The sequence below is a fragment of the Miniopterus schreibersii genome, assembly GCF_964146895.1.
Source record: "Miniopterus schreibersii genome assembly, chromosome: 3".
Classification (NCBI taxonomy): Eukaryota; Metazoa; Chordata; class Mammalia; order Chiroptera; family Miniopteridae; genus Miniopterus; species Miniopterus schreibersii.
In genome coordinates, this window is record NC_138103.1 from 32,124,791 (window position 1) to 32,142,441 (window position 17,651).

A 17,651-nucleotide genomic window follows, 5' to 3' on the forward strand; every position below is an offset into this window, starting at 1 on the left:
TCCAGTGAATATTTTTATATGTTGTCAAATAAATGGAAACATACACTCTAAAATGATAGTTTTAAAAAACTGTATAAAATGTTGTACTGATTTTTTAAATGACAAATGATCATGTAATTTTAAAAAGAATATACCACCTGGTCAGTGTGGCGCAGTGACTGAGCATCGACCTATGGTCCAGGAGATCGTGGTTCGATTTTCAGTCAGGCCACATGCCCGGATTGTGGGCTCAATCCCCAGTATGGGACCTGCAGGAGGCAGCCGATCAATGACTCTCTCATCATTGATGTTTCTATCTCTCTCTCCCTCCCCCTTTCTCTCCCTGAAATCAATTAATTAATTAGTTAATTCATTAAGTAAAAAATAGAGAATATACCATCACTTTAAAAAGTCAGACTTGTTCTTCAAGTAAAATATGTAACAAATTTTAATAGGAAAGAAAGCAGTCTTCTTTTGGAAATTATTTCTCTTGCCATCTATAATCTGATGCCTTCTACATGGAGTTTTGTCTGGGCCCAGGAAGGGAGAAAGACCCCAAGAGTGGGTAGGGGCTGACACATACCTGCTGAGGGGGCAAGAGCTGCTGCATCTCACTCCCACCAGAAAGGGGCTGGCAATTTCTTCTAGGATACGGCTTGCTTGATTTGGACCTTTCACATCTTGTTGGACTCTACAAAAATTAAAAATAAAAATGTTAATGTTGTCTATGTACAGTTATAGATATTTCCACATTTACTTTAAAATTTTATCTGCACAGGAATATACTGGGAAGTAGAATTAATTAGCTTGTGCTTTATCTTGTTCATGTTAACTGTGGTTTCTCAGATGTGGATGAGTGTGAAATTGGTGCCCACAACTGCGACATGCATGCGTCATGTCTAAACGTTCCAGGAAGCTTCAAATGTAGCTGCAGGGAAGGCTGGATTGGAAACGGCATCAAATGTATTGGTGAGTTTGCAAATGTAAATAACCTTTGCTAGACACAAAATTCTTAGAGGCTCTTCTTTACGTAGTTGTTAACCCACATATTTGAATAGGAGCATACTCTTCTCTTTTATTTATTCTCTTGAAAACCAAAGGCCATCTTTAGTTGCAAGATAGTTCTTGTCTAAGAGTTTCCTTTAACAATAGTATAAATGATCAAATTACAACAGTATGACTTGGCATCTGCTTTTTAGTGTTGTTCAGTAAAAATTTTTTGATGTGCAGCCAGAAATCCAAACAGCTGTATGATGAAAATGACTAATATATTTTCCCAATCTTTTCATAGGGTAATCAGTGAGGTTTAAAACTCAGTGAAATAAATGAGGGGAATGAAAAGGTTTGGGTTTTTTTAGATAAGCTAAGTCTGGAGGAAGTGGTCCATACCAGCTTCTTAATAGAAAATAGAATTTTTCTTCCAGAGAAATCTAAATGTTTTGCTAGATTGCAAGAGCTCTGATTCAAAGAAAGGAGAATGGAAAGACAGTTGCCATATTCCAAGTTTTATAGTTCTTGAGCCAAAGATTAACAAGTCTTTATAGCTGTGGGAAGAAGACTGGGTTTTACCCTTGGTGTCGTGCACAGTGCCGCTTACTATGCTCAGTGTTTTACATGCCTTAACAATAAAGCATTTCCCAAATGGTAAGACTTATCCAGGTCTATTTAAAGTAGAAATTAAGCAAGCTAAACTGACCTCTTCATGATTGCCCATTAAAATTTAAGAAGCCTGCAATAAGCATTAAAGAGTAGCCTTAAAATCTCTTACCAATAATATATTTATTTGAATATGCTTTTTCACACACTTAATTGTTTAATACTTGTCAAATGTTTATGAGCTGACTATAGAATTTAAATTATCAAAGCTTCCAAATAAATAACTTTGCTAAGGAATGTTCTATGATGGCTTCAAGTCCAGTCCACTAGCTACTCACCTCTAGTCCAGCCGTCTCTATCATTAATCTCACAACTTTTCAGCCATATCCCCATTCCCATTTATCTAGTTCCATTTAACTACTCTTTTCCTCTCTTTTAGCCTCCCGTTTTTGTGCTCGTACATCTCTCACTATGGCCAACTATTGCAAAATAGCCTTTCTCCACTACCAAAGATTCAGCTGTGTCTAGGCATCTCTACTCCAAAATATCATTCAAACCCATCTCTCCTTTCCATCTCCATTCCCCTGCCCAGGTCTCAACCATTCTTAGCATCCTCTCTGGTCTTCCTACTAATCCATCCTTCACACAGCAGCCAGACAAATCTTTTAAACCATGGACTTGATGTCTTCACAATTGTCATTTTAGTCCATTGAATTTAGGATAAAAAGATTCCTTCCATGATTTGTAAGACCCTACAGCATCTTCCCACTAACTCCAGTTTCATCTTCCATCACCCTCTTCCCCTGTTCTGTGCTTTGTCATCTGACCTCCTTTAGTTTGTCACACCAAACTCTTTTCCTACTCAGTATCTTTATATGTACTGTTCCTTCTGCAAGGAATACCCTTCCCTACTTCTGTTCAGCAGGCTTTTATTCATCATTTAGGTTTGAAGTTAATTAAAAATTACTTCCTTACTAGAGCTTTCCTTGTTTGTGTACTCCAAATTAGATGCCCTTTTTAATTCTCTCATAGCACTTTGTAACCTTTCTTCATGGTACATATAACAATATTTAATTTCATTTTCTTTGCTTAACATCTGTTTTTTCCATTAGACAATGGGCTTCATGAGGTCAAGAATCACATACCAGTTTCCCCATCTGTAAAATGAACTTTAAAAATCTATGCTAATTTCTCTGCTCTGAAATTCAGTAATATCTTAGAAATTAACCCTTTTTTTCTTGATAATGAAATCAGGGATAAAATCCATCCTGAGTAAAAGTTAGAAGGGAATATGGCCCTGGTTTTCTTTTAGTCATTAAAAGGTAGTTGATAAGATACCTTACAAAGTGCTTGAATTTATACTTTTGGCCCCTGTTTGTGGCATGTTTCAATTATGAGTCTTACATCTTAGAGAATTAGAACTGTGACCTCAGAGATAAACTAAAACACATTCCATTTGGCCAGTTTACATTTAAATTGAAACAAATGAAAACCTGTCTGACTGTTTAAATGTTCCCTTTTTGTTTCTGAACTTTATTGCCGTGTTTTCTTGTCATGAAGATCTGGACGAATGTTCTAATGGAACCCACCAGTGTAGCATCAACGCTCAGTGTGTGAATACCCCAGGCTCCTACCGATGTGCCTGCTCTGAAGGGTTCACTGGAGATGGCTTTACCTGCTCAGGTGGGTGAGAGTCCTGAGGTGCGCTCTGACATGACTTTCTGAAACACTCTATATGCTTTCCTTATTTGAAGAAAAGTAGTTATAGGAGGCTGAAATCCCTACCTCTGTTTAAGAACTTACAGGTGACTAGGTGTCTTTCTCTTACATTAAACACAAAAACATGAAAAATTTTCTAAAATATTGGTGGAAGATTTAAAATGATGACATTTATTACTATTCTTTACTGCTAATGACTGTCATTTTCTCTTGTTTATATATTAACACATTGGCCAAAAATAGAGGCTCTGTCTGTATTAGACCACCTGAATTCAGTTCTTTCCTGTGCTGTTTCCTGGCTGAATAGCCTTAAGTAAATTACTTAACCTGTGTGGCCTTTAAAGTGGGCATAGTAATAATAATAATACCATTTATTTTGTTATTTTTTTAATCACTAAATGAATGACATGGGAAAACTCTTTGGCTTCTTCAGATTCGATGTATGACCTACCCAATCACTGCTATTCAATGTGTTTATCAAAATCTCAGCTTGTGACATGGTTTTGATAGGACTAAATGAAATAAAACATGTAAAGGCCTTAGAAAAACACATCATATGAGCTCACTAAATGTTAGCTGCTACTTAGCTGCTATTCATTCCACATTCCTTGAGGATAAACATATACTCATATTCATTTTTAAGACTAGATGATCTTTGTGGACATAAAGTATGATGCTTTTGTTTGTTAAGATAGGTCTTTCTCAGTTGAATTTCAGTACACACTTTAAACCTGTAACTACACAGACTCGTTATTTTCAAATGCCTTTTTAATAAAACACGTCTATTCTATTTTAAAGCATTATTTACTTTTAAACCTTGGCTATTTCATCTTCCTTAGACTGTAGGATATTTCATCATTTCTCTGCACCATGGTGTGAAGGAAAGGGCATGGCTTTGGTGTCAGATACGGCTGTACTTAGATCCTGGCTCAGCCACAGATTAGATGCTGAGGCTCCGGCAGCGCAGTTGGCTGCTCTTGGCTTTGGTTCTTCCTCTTCCAAAGCTCACAGGATTGGTGGACTAAATGAAAACGTGCAACTAGCATATTACCTGGCGAATATTGGCCTTCAATCAACATTGGTTTCTGTCCCCGCTTTTATCCATTAGGTGGAATTAATAAATTATCTTCAAGGTCTATGGATAATGTTCATTTGCATATTTAAGATAGGAATATTTTGATATAATGACATGAAAAAAACTTTTCTAATTCTCATTGAGTGTCCCTAATTTGCTTTAAAATACTTAAACTAGTGAAAGAATTAGTTATTTCTTTTACCACTGTAATGTTGTCAACTAAATTAACACCATTTTAAGATTGGTACCAATGTGCTTTGTCATATCTAAATGATGTTGGTGTAATACTGATGCAACAGATTGTCATTAAAGAAAACTAAGACAAATGGGAGAGATACCTGCATTCGTCCTGTTAATCATGTTAGAATTTAGTGTTGGGGTGTAGGTCAAATAGCTCCACTGTCAAGTTGTATACCCTTATCTAGGTGAATATTATGAATTGTTGCTTCATGTTAATGAGCACTCACTCAAGCCAGTGAAATTGACTTAGTTATAGAGCTTCTGTGTCATGAAGTTTGGAACTTAATAGAGATGTAATTTGCTTATCCCCCAGACGTTGATGAGTGTGCAGAAAACATAAATCTCTGTGAGAACGGACAATGCCTCAACGTCCCGGGTGCATATCGCTGCGAGTGTGAGATGGGCTTCACTCCAGCCTCAGACAGCAGGTCCTGCCAAGGTGGGTCACCAGGATTCCAACTCATTTCCAAGTTGGATCCACTACAGCAAAGGAAACCACAAAAAGGGCTGGAACAGGTTCCACCTGGAAGCAGAATACACAGCACATGCTGCACATAAAGAAGTCATTGGTTTAAGCGTGGATTACTTTGCCGAATGAATAATGAGGGAGGCAGCTTTCATCTCTTATGAAGTTTTCCTGGCCACGAGCCAATAGTTGGAAGTTTGGCTCATTCTTTTTTTTTTTAACCATTTCTTTTTTTTATCACTAAATGAATGACATGTGGAAAAACTATTCAGTTTTTAAAATAGGATATACTATCTACCCCAATCACTGCTATTTAATGTGTTTATCAAAATCTAAGTGGCCCATTTTTGGCATTTGCCTTCACATTTTAGTACACCGTCTGCATGTCTGGGACTGGAAGTCCCTCTCGGGGACTCACTAAGGACCGCACCTTTTGCCCAATAGTAATGTCTTCTTCCTCTCAGTGATTACATCATCCCCCTTTCCTAGAAATGGGATTTGGTGACTAGTATCGTATCTTTCCAAGAAAAAGAATTTGGATTTTCTTTTAAATTGGAGACTCAGTTCACATTACATATTGTTTGGGCCATCGTTGTGTTCATAAGGAGTTCATCGAAATGTAAATAAAGAAAGGAAAAAGATTGAAAACAATTCATGTAAACATAAGGTTTGAACAAAACTAGTGATTCATAGAAAACCTTTAAACAAATAACTCAAGCTGACTTCTAAGCAAAGATTATAAAATGAAACCAGATTACAGGCTCTCCCTACACTAGGGTCTAATCCAACGAACAGAAATTGTAAATAGCAGGACGCGCGCACGCTTCACTAGCAGCAACCCAACAAGACTAAGTTATACAACCCAGGTTGGCTCGGAGTAGGGCCTAACTGACCCACTAACAGAAGTGGCACTGAAGAAAGTGTGCCTGAAAGATCATGGAATTTTTCATAAATATCCACCAATTTTAGGAGAATCATTTAAGAGGATGAATAGTAGGCCTTGGGGAAGATGACGTTAGAAAATGAAAGCACTCATTCTTCTGCACTGAGCTGCCAGATTGCACAGAATCTAACCCACTTCACATAAGGCAACTGCAGAGTGAGCTTCACTTTTTCTCCCCAGGCCTGGTTTCTTCTAAGCACTGAAGCCAGTCAGTAGAAAATGTGAGTCAGTATGGTTATGGAGTTACGTGATTTATTACCCATGTCAGCTTGACAAGAGTTAGTGGGAAAATGAACAAGTAAGTAGTAGCCAGACACTTCTGCCAACATAAAACTTCAAAACTAATTCTTTATATATAACACAGAATTTTCTCTTTGTAATTCTGTTCCTTTATCTGTGGCATAGGACCTTCTAGAACTTTCCCCAGATCTCCCCTGAGTTGATGCTCAGTAGTTTCTGTTTTCTGTATTTCTTTCACATGTTGACTTTCTCAAAACATGCCATGACCACCAAGAGGAACCCCCACTTCCAGGGTAACCGAGAGTGGCACTCCTGTAGTTCACCCTCAGTTGAAAACCCCTACTCCATTTAGCTAATTGCGGACTTTTGAGATCCCAGAAATGAACTTTCATGGTTGTGCCCGTGTCTCCTTGTTTTTGTCTTATCGCTCTACCTATAAGATCTGACTCATCTAGACAGTTTCTGCTGAATGTACTAATTTAATTCCCCGATGTCTCTCCATCCTTAAAATATACGCCCCTCTGAATTGACGCTCTGATCGGCGTGATCCACTCAGCATCTATTTTTTCACCACAAATTCTCAGCTTTTCTAGAGTCCCAAAAATTGCTGGGTTGGACATTTCCCAGTATTCCCCAACAAAATAGGAGTGTGCAAAACCCGGAGGAACCGCCTAAGGGACAAGTTAGGACTACATCAGATGGACTAAACCTACATACAGGCTATTTAATATAATGTCTAAAGAGAGCACATAGGCCAGGTTCATCAACAAAGAGCACACAGAGCCACCCTGTTTCCCTGACCCCCACTTTATGAAACTGTTCACCTACTCCTCCCACTTTATGAAAAGTGGGGCTATAGGATAGAAGCTTTAATGAAACCCATACCCCAAGCTATCTTCCAAAGAAAGCCCAGATAAAGAAGGGAGAATGTCAAGAAGCTCCATCTAAGCTGTGTCAGGTTATATAAAAACTCTTGAGAGAGCTGACCAAACAATGTATATCTACAGACTGAAAGTAAACAATGGCAGCTGTGTAGGAATCAACAGCAAGGACAAAAATAACATTCAGACTTGACCTGTGTGGCTCAGCGGATTGAGCGTCATCCCATGGACCAAGAGGTCCCCAGTTCAGTTCCCAGGCAAGGCATGTGCCCGAGTTGTGGGCCCGATCCCCCGTAGGGGGTGTGCGAGAGGCAGCCAATTGATGTTTCTCCCTCTCTCTCTCCCTCTCCTTCCCTTTCTATCTGAAAAATCAATGAAAACGTACTCTAAAAAAATAAAAGGTAAAATTAAATAAATAAAGTTCAAAAAGCAGATAAAGAACCAACCCAGAGTGGAAGAAAACTGTCGAAGAGACAAAAGCAAATTTCCCGTAGGTACTTTGTGCCCTAATAGATGGCCTTAATAAAATATAATTGAACAAGTACAAAGAGATCATGAAAACAGAGGACAGAAGACAAAGAGGGAGATTGCAATGTCAAAGGAAACAAGAAACGGGGACAAATACAACACATTTTTAGAACTATTCAATAGAAACAGCAAAGTACAGCAGAGACTGGTGAAAATGTAACTACAGGCATAGGGAATGGACTTGAGACAATGGCCTTGAAGGGAAAAGAAAGAAGTTAACACTATTAGAGAAAAGATGTAGGCCATAAACATAAGTATAATCGAGGTCTCTGAAGTGAAGCACCCCGAAAAACTTAATAGAAAAAAAGCACTGAACAACCAAATATTTTCCTGAAATAGAAGGGAGAACTGAATGTACAGGAAAAAATAAATTATGAGACAAAGACTTAGATTTATTCCTTATGTTGACTTAAGTCACAAAGAATTCTCCAGACACTAGATAGAAAGGGCAAGTCATGAATGAAACACATACTCAGTACCAAAAGACACCTAGTACAATGCCCACAAAATTCTGAAGGCATGTGACTAAAGAACATTCTACCTCAGCAGTTAGTTAATAGTTAACTATAAAAACGATAGGCATATTCTCACATAGGAAGTAATTCAGGAAGAAAACACCTGTGGGCTGTCCCTTCTTGGAAAAGAAGAACAAAAACTTAGCAATGAAACACTGCCAATCAAGAATAAATGGAGAAGATGCAGTAAAAACATTATTGATTCATTTAAGTGAAGAATTAGCACTATACTCTAGGGATTATGGTATTTTCACCTTTTAACAGGTGAAAATAGCCCTGGTTGGTGTGGCTCCCTTGGTTGCCTGTTGTGCTGGGTTTTCGGTTTGATCCCCAGTAGGGGCACGTGCCCCGGTTGTGGGCTCAGTCCCCGATTGGGGGCGTGCAGGAGGCAGCTGATCCATGTTCTGCTCTCATATCAGTGTTTCTCTCTCTCTTTAAAAATCAATAAAAAATCTTTTTAAAAAAGTGATAATAATATAAATAACAAAACTAAGTTGGAAGCGTATATGAATGCTAATTTTCTTATTGTACAGTACCCATTAATACTGTCTAAAAATTATATTTGAGCCCGGCCGGGCATGGCTTAGCGGTTGAGCGTCAACCTAGGATCCAGGGGATCAGGGTTCGATTCCAGTCAGGGCACGTGCTCAGGTTGCGGGCTCGATCCCCAGTCGGGGCGTGCAGGAGGCAGCCGATCAATGACTCTCTCATCATTGATGTTTCTGTCTCTCTCTCCCTCTTCTTTCCTCTCTCTGAAATCAGTAAAGATAAATTTAAAAAAATAAAAATAAAAATTATATTTGAATTTTAACATAAACTCAGAAGATAAATTTTTAGTGTTTTTCATCAATTCTTAACATCAGAAGGTATTTTAAAAACTATTGAGATAAAAATTGATCTGATGCATATCAGTGGTTTCAGCTTCACTCTGAATATGCATAGAGAAATATTTGGAATGACGTTTATCAGTGGAGTGAATTTTGTTTTTGCTGTTTTATTTTCTGTATTGTTTTCTATCTTTTCTGTTTGATATTAATACTTTTCTGTATTTGAATTTCTGAGCATGCACCAATTTTATAAAAACAGCACAGTATTCTCTTTAAAAACTTCCTTTACACAACTACTACATTATTTAAATGGAAGTTCTTTCTGATAAAGGTCATTTAAAAGTGAAATGCATACCCAGAGGGCTGATAACACAATTCCATTTTCAGTTATATATGAACACAATTCAGTGATAAACGAGCTTAATGAGTATTCATTTATAAAAAGAGAATAATTTTGTTTATTGCCCCAACACAAAAAGAGACACCTTTATGTATCAGTTGAACTTTTAAACACTATTTGAACCATACCTTAAATCTAAGTTAGTTGAAACTCATTATTTTAATCTTAATTATAATACTTTAATAAACCAGAGAGACCTTTTCAGACGCAAGACAGCACTTTAGGACGATTTGCATGGTGTAGTCTAAAATGACATGCCTGGTCTGCATTCTCAGAATATGAGGTAATTTGTGTATGAAATGTTCACCTCTTCCTATGAGGAGAAATATAGATTATTTCTGCAGCTGTACACACACACACACACACATGTGCCTTCATTTTCATATGAATGAGGAATGATTTCTTATTTATTGACTTTGAGTTAAAGCCTCATGGAAGAGTTTCATAAACTGAATTCCTGGCTTCAACAGAGCTATTTTAATGAAATTTGTAAGAATGTGGGGCAAGGCATGATCTTATTTCATACTCTTAGGAAAAAAATTGTTTCCCTTTTTAAACTGGCTTTATAACAGATCAGATTACAGAATAAAAACATTTTAAGAAGTCAAACTTAAGTAATGTTAATGAGATCTTGAATATTTAAAATATTATGTTATATATTTTGTATGTTGTAGATGTTTAAAAAACATCTTTTTGCACTAAATTATTAGAATCTTTGAATTTGTTTTTATCTTTAAGTTTTACAACCTTACTACTTTCACATGTTTATATTTAATTTTTGTGTTTTATACCTTTGGAGAATTCTTTGTTTATATTATAATCCAAGACAGTTAAAATACTGTCAATAAAATAAAATAGTATTTCTTTTATATTTGTTTCCAGATGAATATTAGTTGCATGCCATTTACCTGGTCAAAGAAAATGAAAATTTTTTACTGTATAAGAATATCTGAGGAGATAGAAAATTTTATTAATGTTTTACAATAAATTAACATATTAAGGTGTCCTTGTAAACAAGAAATTACTATTTTTTTCAATCTTCAGATATTGATGAATGCTCCTTCCAAAATATTTGTGTCTTTGGAACATGCAATAATTTGCCTGGAATGTTTCATTGTATCTGCGATGATGGTTATGAATTGGACAGAACAGGCGGGAACTGTACAGGTATGGCCAGCTAAGGGCTTGTGTTCTTATTAGTTGAAATTAATATTTTGTGCTAGGTTTAAATAGTCCTCAGATTTCTGCTTAGCTAAACTATACATTGGGTTATACATTTTTTTGAAAGAGAAAATTAAATTCTGATACATTTAATTGTAAATGAAATAAATCCATTTTTATATAAACAACCTAATATTAAATATCTAACATGAAACTGGGAAAGTGTTCCTTTATATATTTTCTCTGTACTTGCATATGTGTGCGTATATATATGTGCATATATAATTTTAGTTAAGCGAATAGTGACATAACTTTTTTCTTCATCAAAATTCCAACAATTCATTATTACTTATCTGTTAAATTATATTATCATAAGTACTGTGTGGTTGATATATGGAAATTGCTTTAAGTACTATATAAAAGGATTTCATCTTTATTTCATTGTGCTGAGGCCTTCGTAATGAAAATGCACCAAATTTTTTGGAACAGCAATGTGCTGACACATCATGAGATAACTCGTGTCTGCATTAATTTAAGTAATTTTGAACACTTTGCTGACTGGTCACAACAGAAAAGTAGCTGGCCACACTGGCAAGTTCTGGCTCTAAATAACCAGTCAGCAAGGTGTTTAACATGGGCCTTTTAAATGTTTTTCCTAGATATTGATGAATGTGCAGATCCCATAAACTGTGTGAATGGCCTGTGTGTCAACACGCCTGGTCGTTATGAGTGTAACTGCCCACCTGATTTCCAGCTGAACCCCACTGGTGTGGGCTGTGTTGGTGAGTAAAAGCTATCTGAAACAAACACGTAGAATTATTTAGAGCTGAATATTCAAACTCTCTTGGTAATGAACTGTGGTATTTGCTGCAGTTAATTTGCAAACAAAACAGCTGTTTTTCTAAAGAAACGTTAGATTATCAAATTATATGGTCATTATTATTGTGTTTATCTGCCAAGTCGTATTTGGAAACAAATTTTCGAAACATCTGCTCCAACTTCCTCCTCTCAGAGGCTTGGGAACCCAGGCTTGGAGAGGTGCAGCACTTTGCTCAAACCTCAGAGCTTGCAAATGGCAGAGCTGAGGCCCAGTGCGAAATTGCTGGGCCCCCTGTCCAGTGCATTGACCAGGACAGCCCAAAGTGGTAGAACTAATGGATTATACATTTATCTCTCCTACGAGCAGGGTCACGTAGGAGTGTAATAAGTGAAGTGATGAGAGGAGAGGAATGGGAGAACTGGATTTCTTGAGCCAAACCTTTGGAGTGAAGCAAGTTGGGAGATCGGGGAGAAGCAAAGAAGGCAGTAACAAAGGTTCAGAATCTGTCTTCAATGTTCCTGACATCTCTGATGTTTAGAAAATAATTGTCCAGTTTTTGCCGTCTGCCCTATTTCTGTACCTTAGTGAGCATTTACCTAGAAGAGTAAGTGCTCTGGAGAATTTCTTGACAGGATACAAAAAAAGAGAAGAAAATTCTTGCATCAGTACCAATCTGCCCTCTGTCTTCCTTGTCAGTGCTCCTGACCTTGTAGTCTATGGAGGGAATGTTTGCCCCTGTGATTTATATGCAATTTTTATCTTGTTTTCAAATTTTAGAGAATATATTGAGTGATGGTTGATAGTTACTCCAGGTTCTGACTTTTTCATTCAGAATTGTTTGTTCAGTAAATAGTGAGTGTTTTCTGTTCTAGGGGCTGCAGAGGGAACAGAGTGAGCAAATTCTCTGCTTTTGTGTTTACATTCTGGTGGCAGGGAGACAGACGTAGTGAGAAGAAATTCTGACACTGGAGGTGGTTGTACGATACATGCTATGTTATTTGGAGGGTAGAAGAGTCAGAGATGTAAAGGAGGGAGCGAGCTGACTGGACCTCTGAGAGGAGACGTCTTCGAGGCAAAGAAGCAGCCAGTGCGAAGGGCCCATAGCAGGAGAATGCTGGTGTTGGAGACACAGCAGCCAGGCTGAGGCGCAGGAGGGGCGCGGAGGGGAGGAGCATGAGGAAAGGAGTCAGAGACGGAGCCATAGCCCAGATCACAGAGTGGTTCCCAACCCCAGCTGCACAGTAGAATCCCATTTGGAACCTTAAAACGATTCTGGTGCCTGCTTCACTCCCAGAAGTTGAGTCACTGGAGCCTCAGCATTTCTTAAAAGCTTCCTTGGAGCAAACAAAGGCTATGAAAAGGCAACTAATAAAAGGGAGTCCTGCAAAAGGCAACAATCATAAACAAATGCCCAAAACTATTATATAAACAAATGCCCAACGCTATTAGGAGTAAGAAAATCAAATTAAAACAATTACATAAATATAATTTTATATCTAATAGACAGGCAGAATTAGACTGAGTAATGTGAAATGTCGGTCCCATGGACCTCAAAGGTCCCTCTGTTCTATTGGCAGAAGCATAGACCAGGTCAGCCCTGCAGAGAATGGACTACAGTACTCAGATGAACTGTCAGCATATAATCAATTTCTTTTTTTAGTTTATTTTTAGAGCAATTCTGTTTATATAGGTTGATATTCCATGGCTTTATTCTTCCTTAGAGCTTTTCTAAAGAACAAAGACTCATTCTGTCTCACAAATACCATAAGGGTTCACTGGACCCTGTTATAGGTCTAAGGTAACATGATGATCTTAATTTTCTTTTGTCTTGAACCATTTTATTTCATCATTACTCATTAATTATACTCAGTGACACTAAAAACAAAGAATATAATTATCAAGTGGAAAAGTAGGGTGTCACCTAGAGGGATGACACAGTAGTGAAACAAAATGTCACTGTGGCATCACTTTTCAGTTTTCTTGTTGTGTTGCCCAAGGGATTATTACACCGCTTTTCAAGAAGGTATAAAAGAAGAGTGGAGAACACTGTATTTTGAGTCTTCTCTGAGCATTTCTTGAACACAGTTGAGAATTCGGAAGGTTTCACTTTCTGGCCATAATGGCAAGGAGAAGAAAATTGACAGTGGAAAACATTTTACAGTTGTCAGATGTGTCAGAAGATGAATGCAGCAGGGACCAGCACTCTAGTCTGGAGTCTAAAGGGGATGGTGAAATTGATCATATAAGCAAAATGCCAGGCTCTGAGTCTTCAGAGGCCAGTATCCTAGATGAAATTTTTCACATTCAAGAATCAAAGAATGAGTCAACAGTATGTTTCTATAGACAAAGGAAATATGGTATTCTTGTCTGTTAGTCAATAAGAAATTCAACATGCAGCATTTGACAAGAACCTGAATCATCCGGGTCCGTGTTTCTCCCATATCCAAAATTTAATTAATAGGGTTTTTAGGTAGACAAATGGTGAAACCAGGTGTTTAGACAAGGCTTGTTGGAAGGAAATATGTGATGTAGAAATAAAAGAAAATCATTGATGGTTCTAATTAGTGTTGATATTCTAAAAGTGAAAATAAGATCCATTTGTGGAGCAAAGAAAATAGCTGTCCTCTCATCAGCAAAATTATGAGCTGTCAAAGTTTCTGAAAATGTCTTCAGGTATGTGTTTTAATGATGCAAGAAGTAGTGATAAGCTAGAACCTATCAGATGTGTTTGAAATGTGGAATCGGTTTTTATGAAATGGATACATTTCAGATTCATGCGTGACAGCTGACGCACAGTTAATTGCATTCATAGGACCATTCCAGGTACATACAGTGGATTTTCAAAACTGGGAAAATATGGAATAAAAATTTGTGTTTGTTAAGATTAAACTTGTATTAAGATTTTGAGTAAGGTTGTTCCACTGTGCAAGAGATTGTTTTGTCCTGAGGATGAAAACGAACCTTTTATATTAACGTACAAGAACTTGAATTTCACCATTTGGGTGATCTTTCCCTAACAAGGAGTTCTTACTATGGCAAGGGCGGTTTTAAGCTCCTCTGTTGCTCTGCAGACAACCGTGTGGGCAACTGCTACCTGAAGTTCGGTCCTCGAGGAGACGGAAGCCTGTCCTGCAACACCGAAATTGGGGTGGGCGTCAGTCGCTCCTCCTGCTGCTGCTCCCTGGGAAAGGCCTGGGGGAACCCCTGCGAGACGTGTCCCCCTGTCAATAGCAGTGAGTATGGAGCTGAAGAAGAGGAAGGGAACAAACTCTGGTAGCTGAAGACTAGTTGCAATTTTATTCTTGTGCTGGGGAAGGGAGATATAGTATGAGGGCCAAAATTTTACATTTGGGTTCCTTTCAGTGATCGTGCTGAAACCAGCCAAGAGTGTTTTATATAAAACAAATTCGAATTCTTCTCCTTTTATTGTTTTTCATGCAATGATAAAAAGGAAACAATTTTTAAACCACAATCCAATATGAATGGTGATAATATCAGTTCTCCATGGTATCACATAAATTAGGTCATTCGTGGTTCTTCTCAGAGGTGGTTCTAGTTCAGGTTCATGGCTGTGCTGTACTCCTGAAATCAATCATATTATGCCTCAAGTGGAAACATGTGTTCTTTCTGATAGGGACATAGATGAAACGTGAATTGTCGAGCCTTTGAGTTTTTATTTACTGGCCAAAAAAGTTGTGATATAAATTGTCTGCAAAGGAGTTTTTTCTTCAATTAAAAACAAATGGTTTCTGTTATCTTGTTTCTATCATTTATGAAGTAATTATTTTGTGTAAAATGTAATATACTTTTCGATGTATTTGAAAAGGTACTAAGGAAATTGTAGATACATCCCTTGTTCATCGTCTCAGCCACTCGGACACAGATATCAAATGTCTTCTTTTTCATTGTTTTGTAGCTGAATATTACACCTTGTGTCCTGGAGGTGAGGGCTTCAGACCCAACCCCATCACAATCATCTTAGAAGGTGAGTGCAGCTCCAATATTCACCCAGATGTAACCAAGGTAAAGAGTTTACTTTAGAGAAAAACGGGTAAAAAAAAAGTAGTGGGGAGCAATCCCAACAAGATTATTTTGCAAAATTACAGGTGGGCAGTTACCGGGATGCTAAATAACCGCTTGTAAGTCGGAAAGATCTGACCCATTGCAGTGATCTGACGTCTGATTGTTCTGCAGAGAAACTGTCTGTACTGATATTCCCCCGACTTCAGTCATCCCCAATTTGCTTTAAAACTCCTCTCAGCTTATAGCAAAGTTCCACAACAAAGCCAGGAATCTCCGTGGTCAGAATAAACATATTAAGAGAGCATTCACGCGCACCCATGGAAGTCACATGTTTGGAAGCTCTAACAGTAACTTTGTCTTTCGTGACGGTCCTTGTTGTAAGTGAGCTGTCTCCCCTTGTGCAGACATTGATGAATGCCAGGAGCTACCGGGTCTCTGCCAGGGAGGAAACTGCATCAACACTTTCGGGAGCTTCCAGTGCGAGTGCCCACAAGGCTACTACCTCAGCGAGGAAACCCGCATCTGCGAAGGTGAGGTGAATGTATACCTAAAAGACGATCAGCGCTATTTAAAACAAAATTTCTGATCAGGCCTGGGGAAAAGGCTCCATCCTCACATTCTATCAAAGGATTTGTAGAGATGGGTTCATAGCATTTTCTTTTCATATCAACGCTGCTAGATAAATTAATTCAAAGCTCATTTGCTATAATTTACTACTGGTTTTCTCTGAGTAAATGGATTAATTAAGTATAAATGGGGAAAGCCAGAGTAGTGTGAAAACATAAGCTTGAATGAGACTATTAAGTTAATATTTTCCAGTAATTTTTAAACGTTGGACCACTATGAAGAAATTCAAAGGTGATGCAGACACGGTTCTCACTTCCATCCCCCAACTTATCACTTGGCACTATAGTCATTCTTTTAGAGGCCCATCTCCCCGCTAGACTGGGAGCTTCTTGAGGCAAGGTCCGTAGCTTACTCATTTTCATAGCTACGAGTCCTGGCTTACAGTAAATCTCAGTGTTTATCGATGGAATCAATGAAGGCTTCTAAACATGAACATTAAACATGTAAACATCTCCATTATACCCTTTCTTTTGGAACATGTTAGATAAATGCATCTGGAAGAAATTTGATTTAGTAAGGAGAACAGTTGGCAGTTGCACCGCTTCTAGAATCTCTCAATGACTACGAATTTAAAGGAGCTATGAATGCATAGGCTCCCTAACTGGATTCAGTTTAAAGTTGGCACTAAAAATTGGTTTAAATGACATAAGAGGAAAGCAGGCTTTAAAGCAACTGCATTGAAGAATATAAAATTTCAATTTAAAAGATTCTGGTGCCACTTAAATTATTTTTTGCCACTTTGGAATAATTTCTTTTGATCGTTTGTGTTTTTTAATATTGGATTATTTCCTTTTAAAGAAAGATACATGTCAATGCATATTTTGGAGTATTTTCAATGTAATTGCTTTAAATTCTGAATTTTATGAAAATATGGATTTGGGAGTCATCTTATGCTTTATTCAGAGTTAAAATAATATAAACTCATGGGGAAATATCTTAATTAATGGATATTCTTCCCTACTTAGATATTGATGAGTGTTTTGCACATCCTGGTGTGTGTGGGCCTGGAACCTGCTACAACACTCTGGGGAATTACACCTGCATTTGCCCACCTGAATACATGCAAGTCAATGGAGGCCACAACTGCATGGGTATGTAAAGGACTCAGAGACTAATTAGATCACAGTTGTCCACTTCCCATGTAAGATGCATATGTCTCAGAATCATGGCATAAAATTTGGAAGTTAAATCTTTATGAATGATTAAGTATTTCAAAGTCTTACAAACTTCTGGTTCTGTATCATGTTTCTGAACTTTGGCTGTATAGTTACTTTTTTTGTTACCCCCTAATCAGTTATAAAATAAATAGGTCATGGGGCTATAATGTACAGCCCAGGGAATATAGTCAATAACATTGTAATAACTTTGTATGGTGACAGATGGGTATTAGACATATCGTGATGATCACATCTTAAGATATATAAATGTAGAATAGCTATGTTGTACACCTGAAACTAACATAATATTGTATGTCAGCTATACTTAAGTGTTAAAAAAGAAAAAAAGAAACTTAGTTACATTTTTAAAAAATTAATCAGGGGTAGAAAATTTCATCAAATGTTATAATTACATGTTCTTAAATAATTTTAATTTCCCATTTATATAAAGTGA

The 17,651-nt window shown here is 37.4% G+C and overlaps 1 protein-coding gene across 2 annotated transcripts in view; it reads left to right on the plus strand.

Moving 5' to 3' along the window:
* FBN2 (fibrillin 2) overlaps nucleotides 1-17,651 on the plus strand; it is a 218,363-nt gene that overhangs the window by 156,133 nt on the left and 44,579 nt on the right. For both annotated transcript variants that reach the window (XM_081133119.1, XM_081133118.1), the window contains exons 32-40: nucleotides 826-948; nucleotides 3,136-3,258; nucleotides 4,923-5,048; nucleotides 10,454-10,576; nucleotides 11,230-11,352; nucleotides 14,462-14,623; nucleotides 15,307-15,375; nucleotides 15,818-15,943; nucleotides 17,006-17,131. In XM_081133119.1, the coding sequence (XP_080989245.1) occupies nucleotides 826-948; nucleotides 3,136-3,258; nucleotides 4,923-5,048; nucleotides 10,454-10,576; nucleotides 11,230-11,352; nucleotides 14,462-14,623; nucleotides 15,307-15,375; nucleotides 15,818-15,943; nucleotides 17,006-17,131 (1,101 nt within the window). The remainder of the gene's footprint in view (nucleotides 1-825; nucleotides 949-3,135; nucleotides 3,259-4,922; nucleotides 5,049-10,453; nucleotides 10,577-11,229; nucleotides 11,353-14,461; nucleotides 14,624-15,306; nucleotides 15,376-15,817; nucleotides 15,944-17,005; nucleotides 17,132-17,651) is intronic.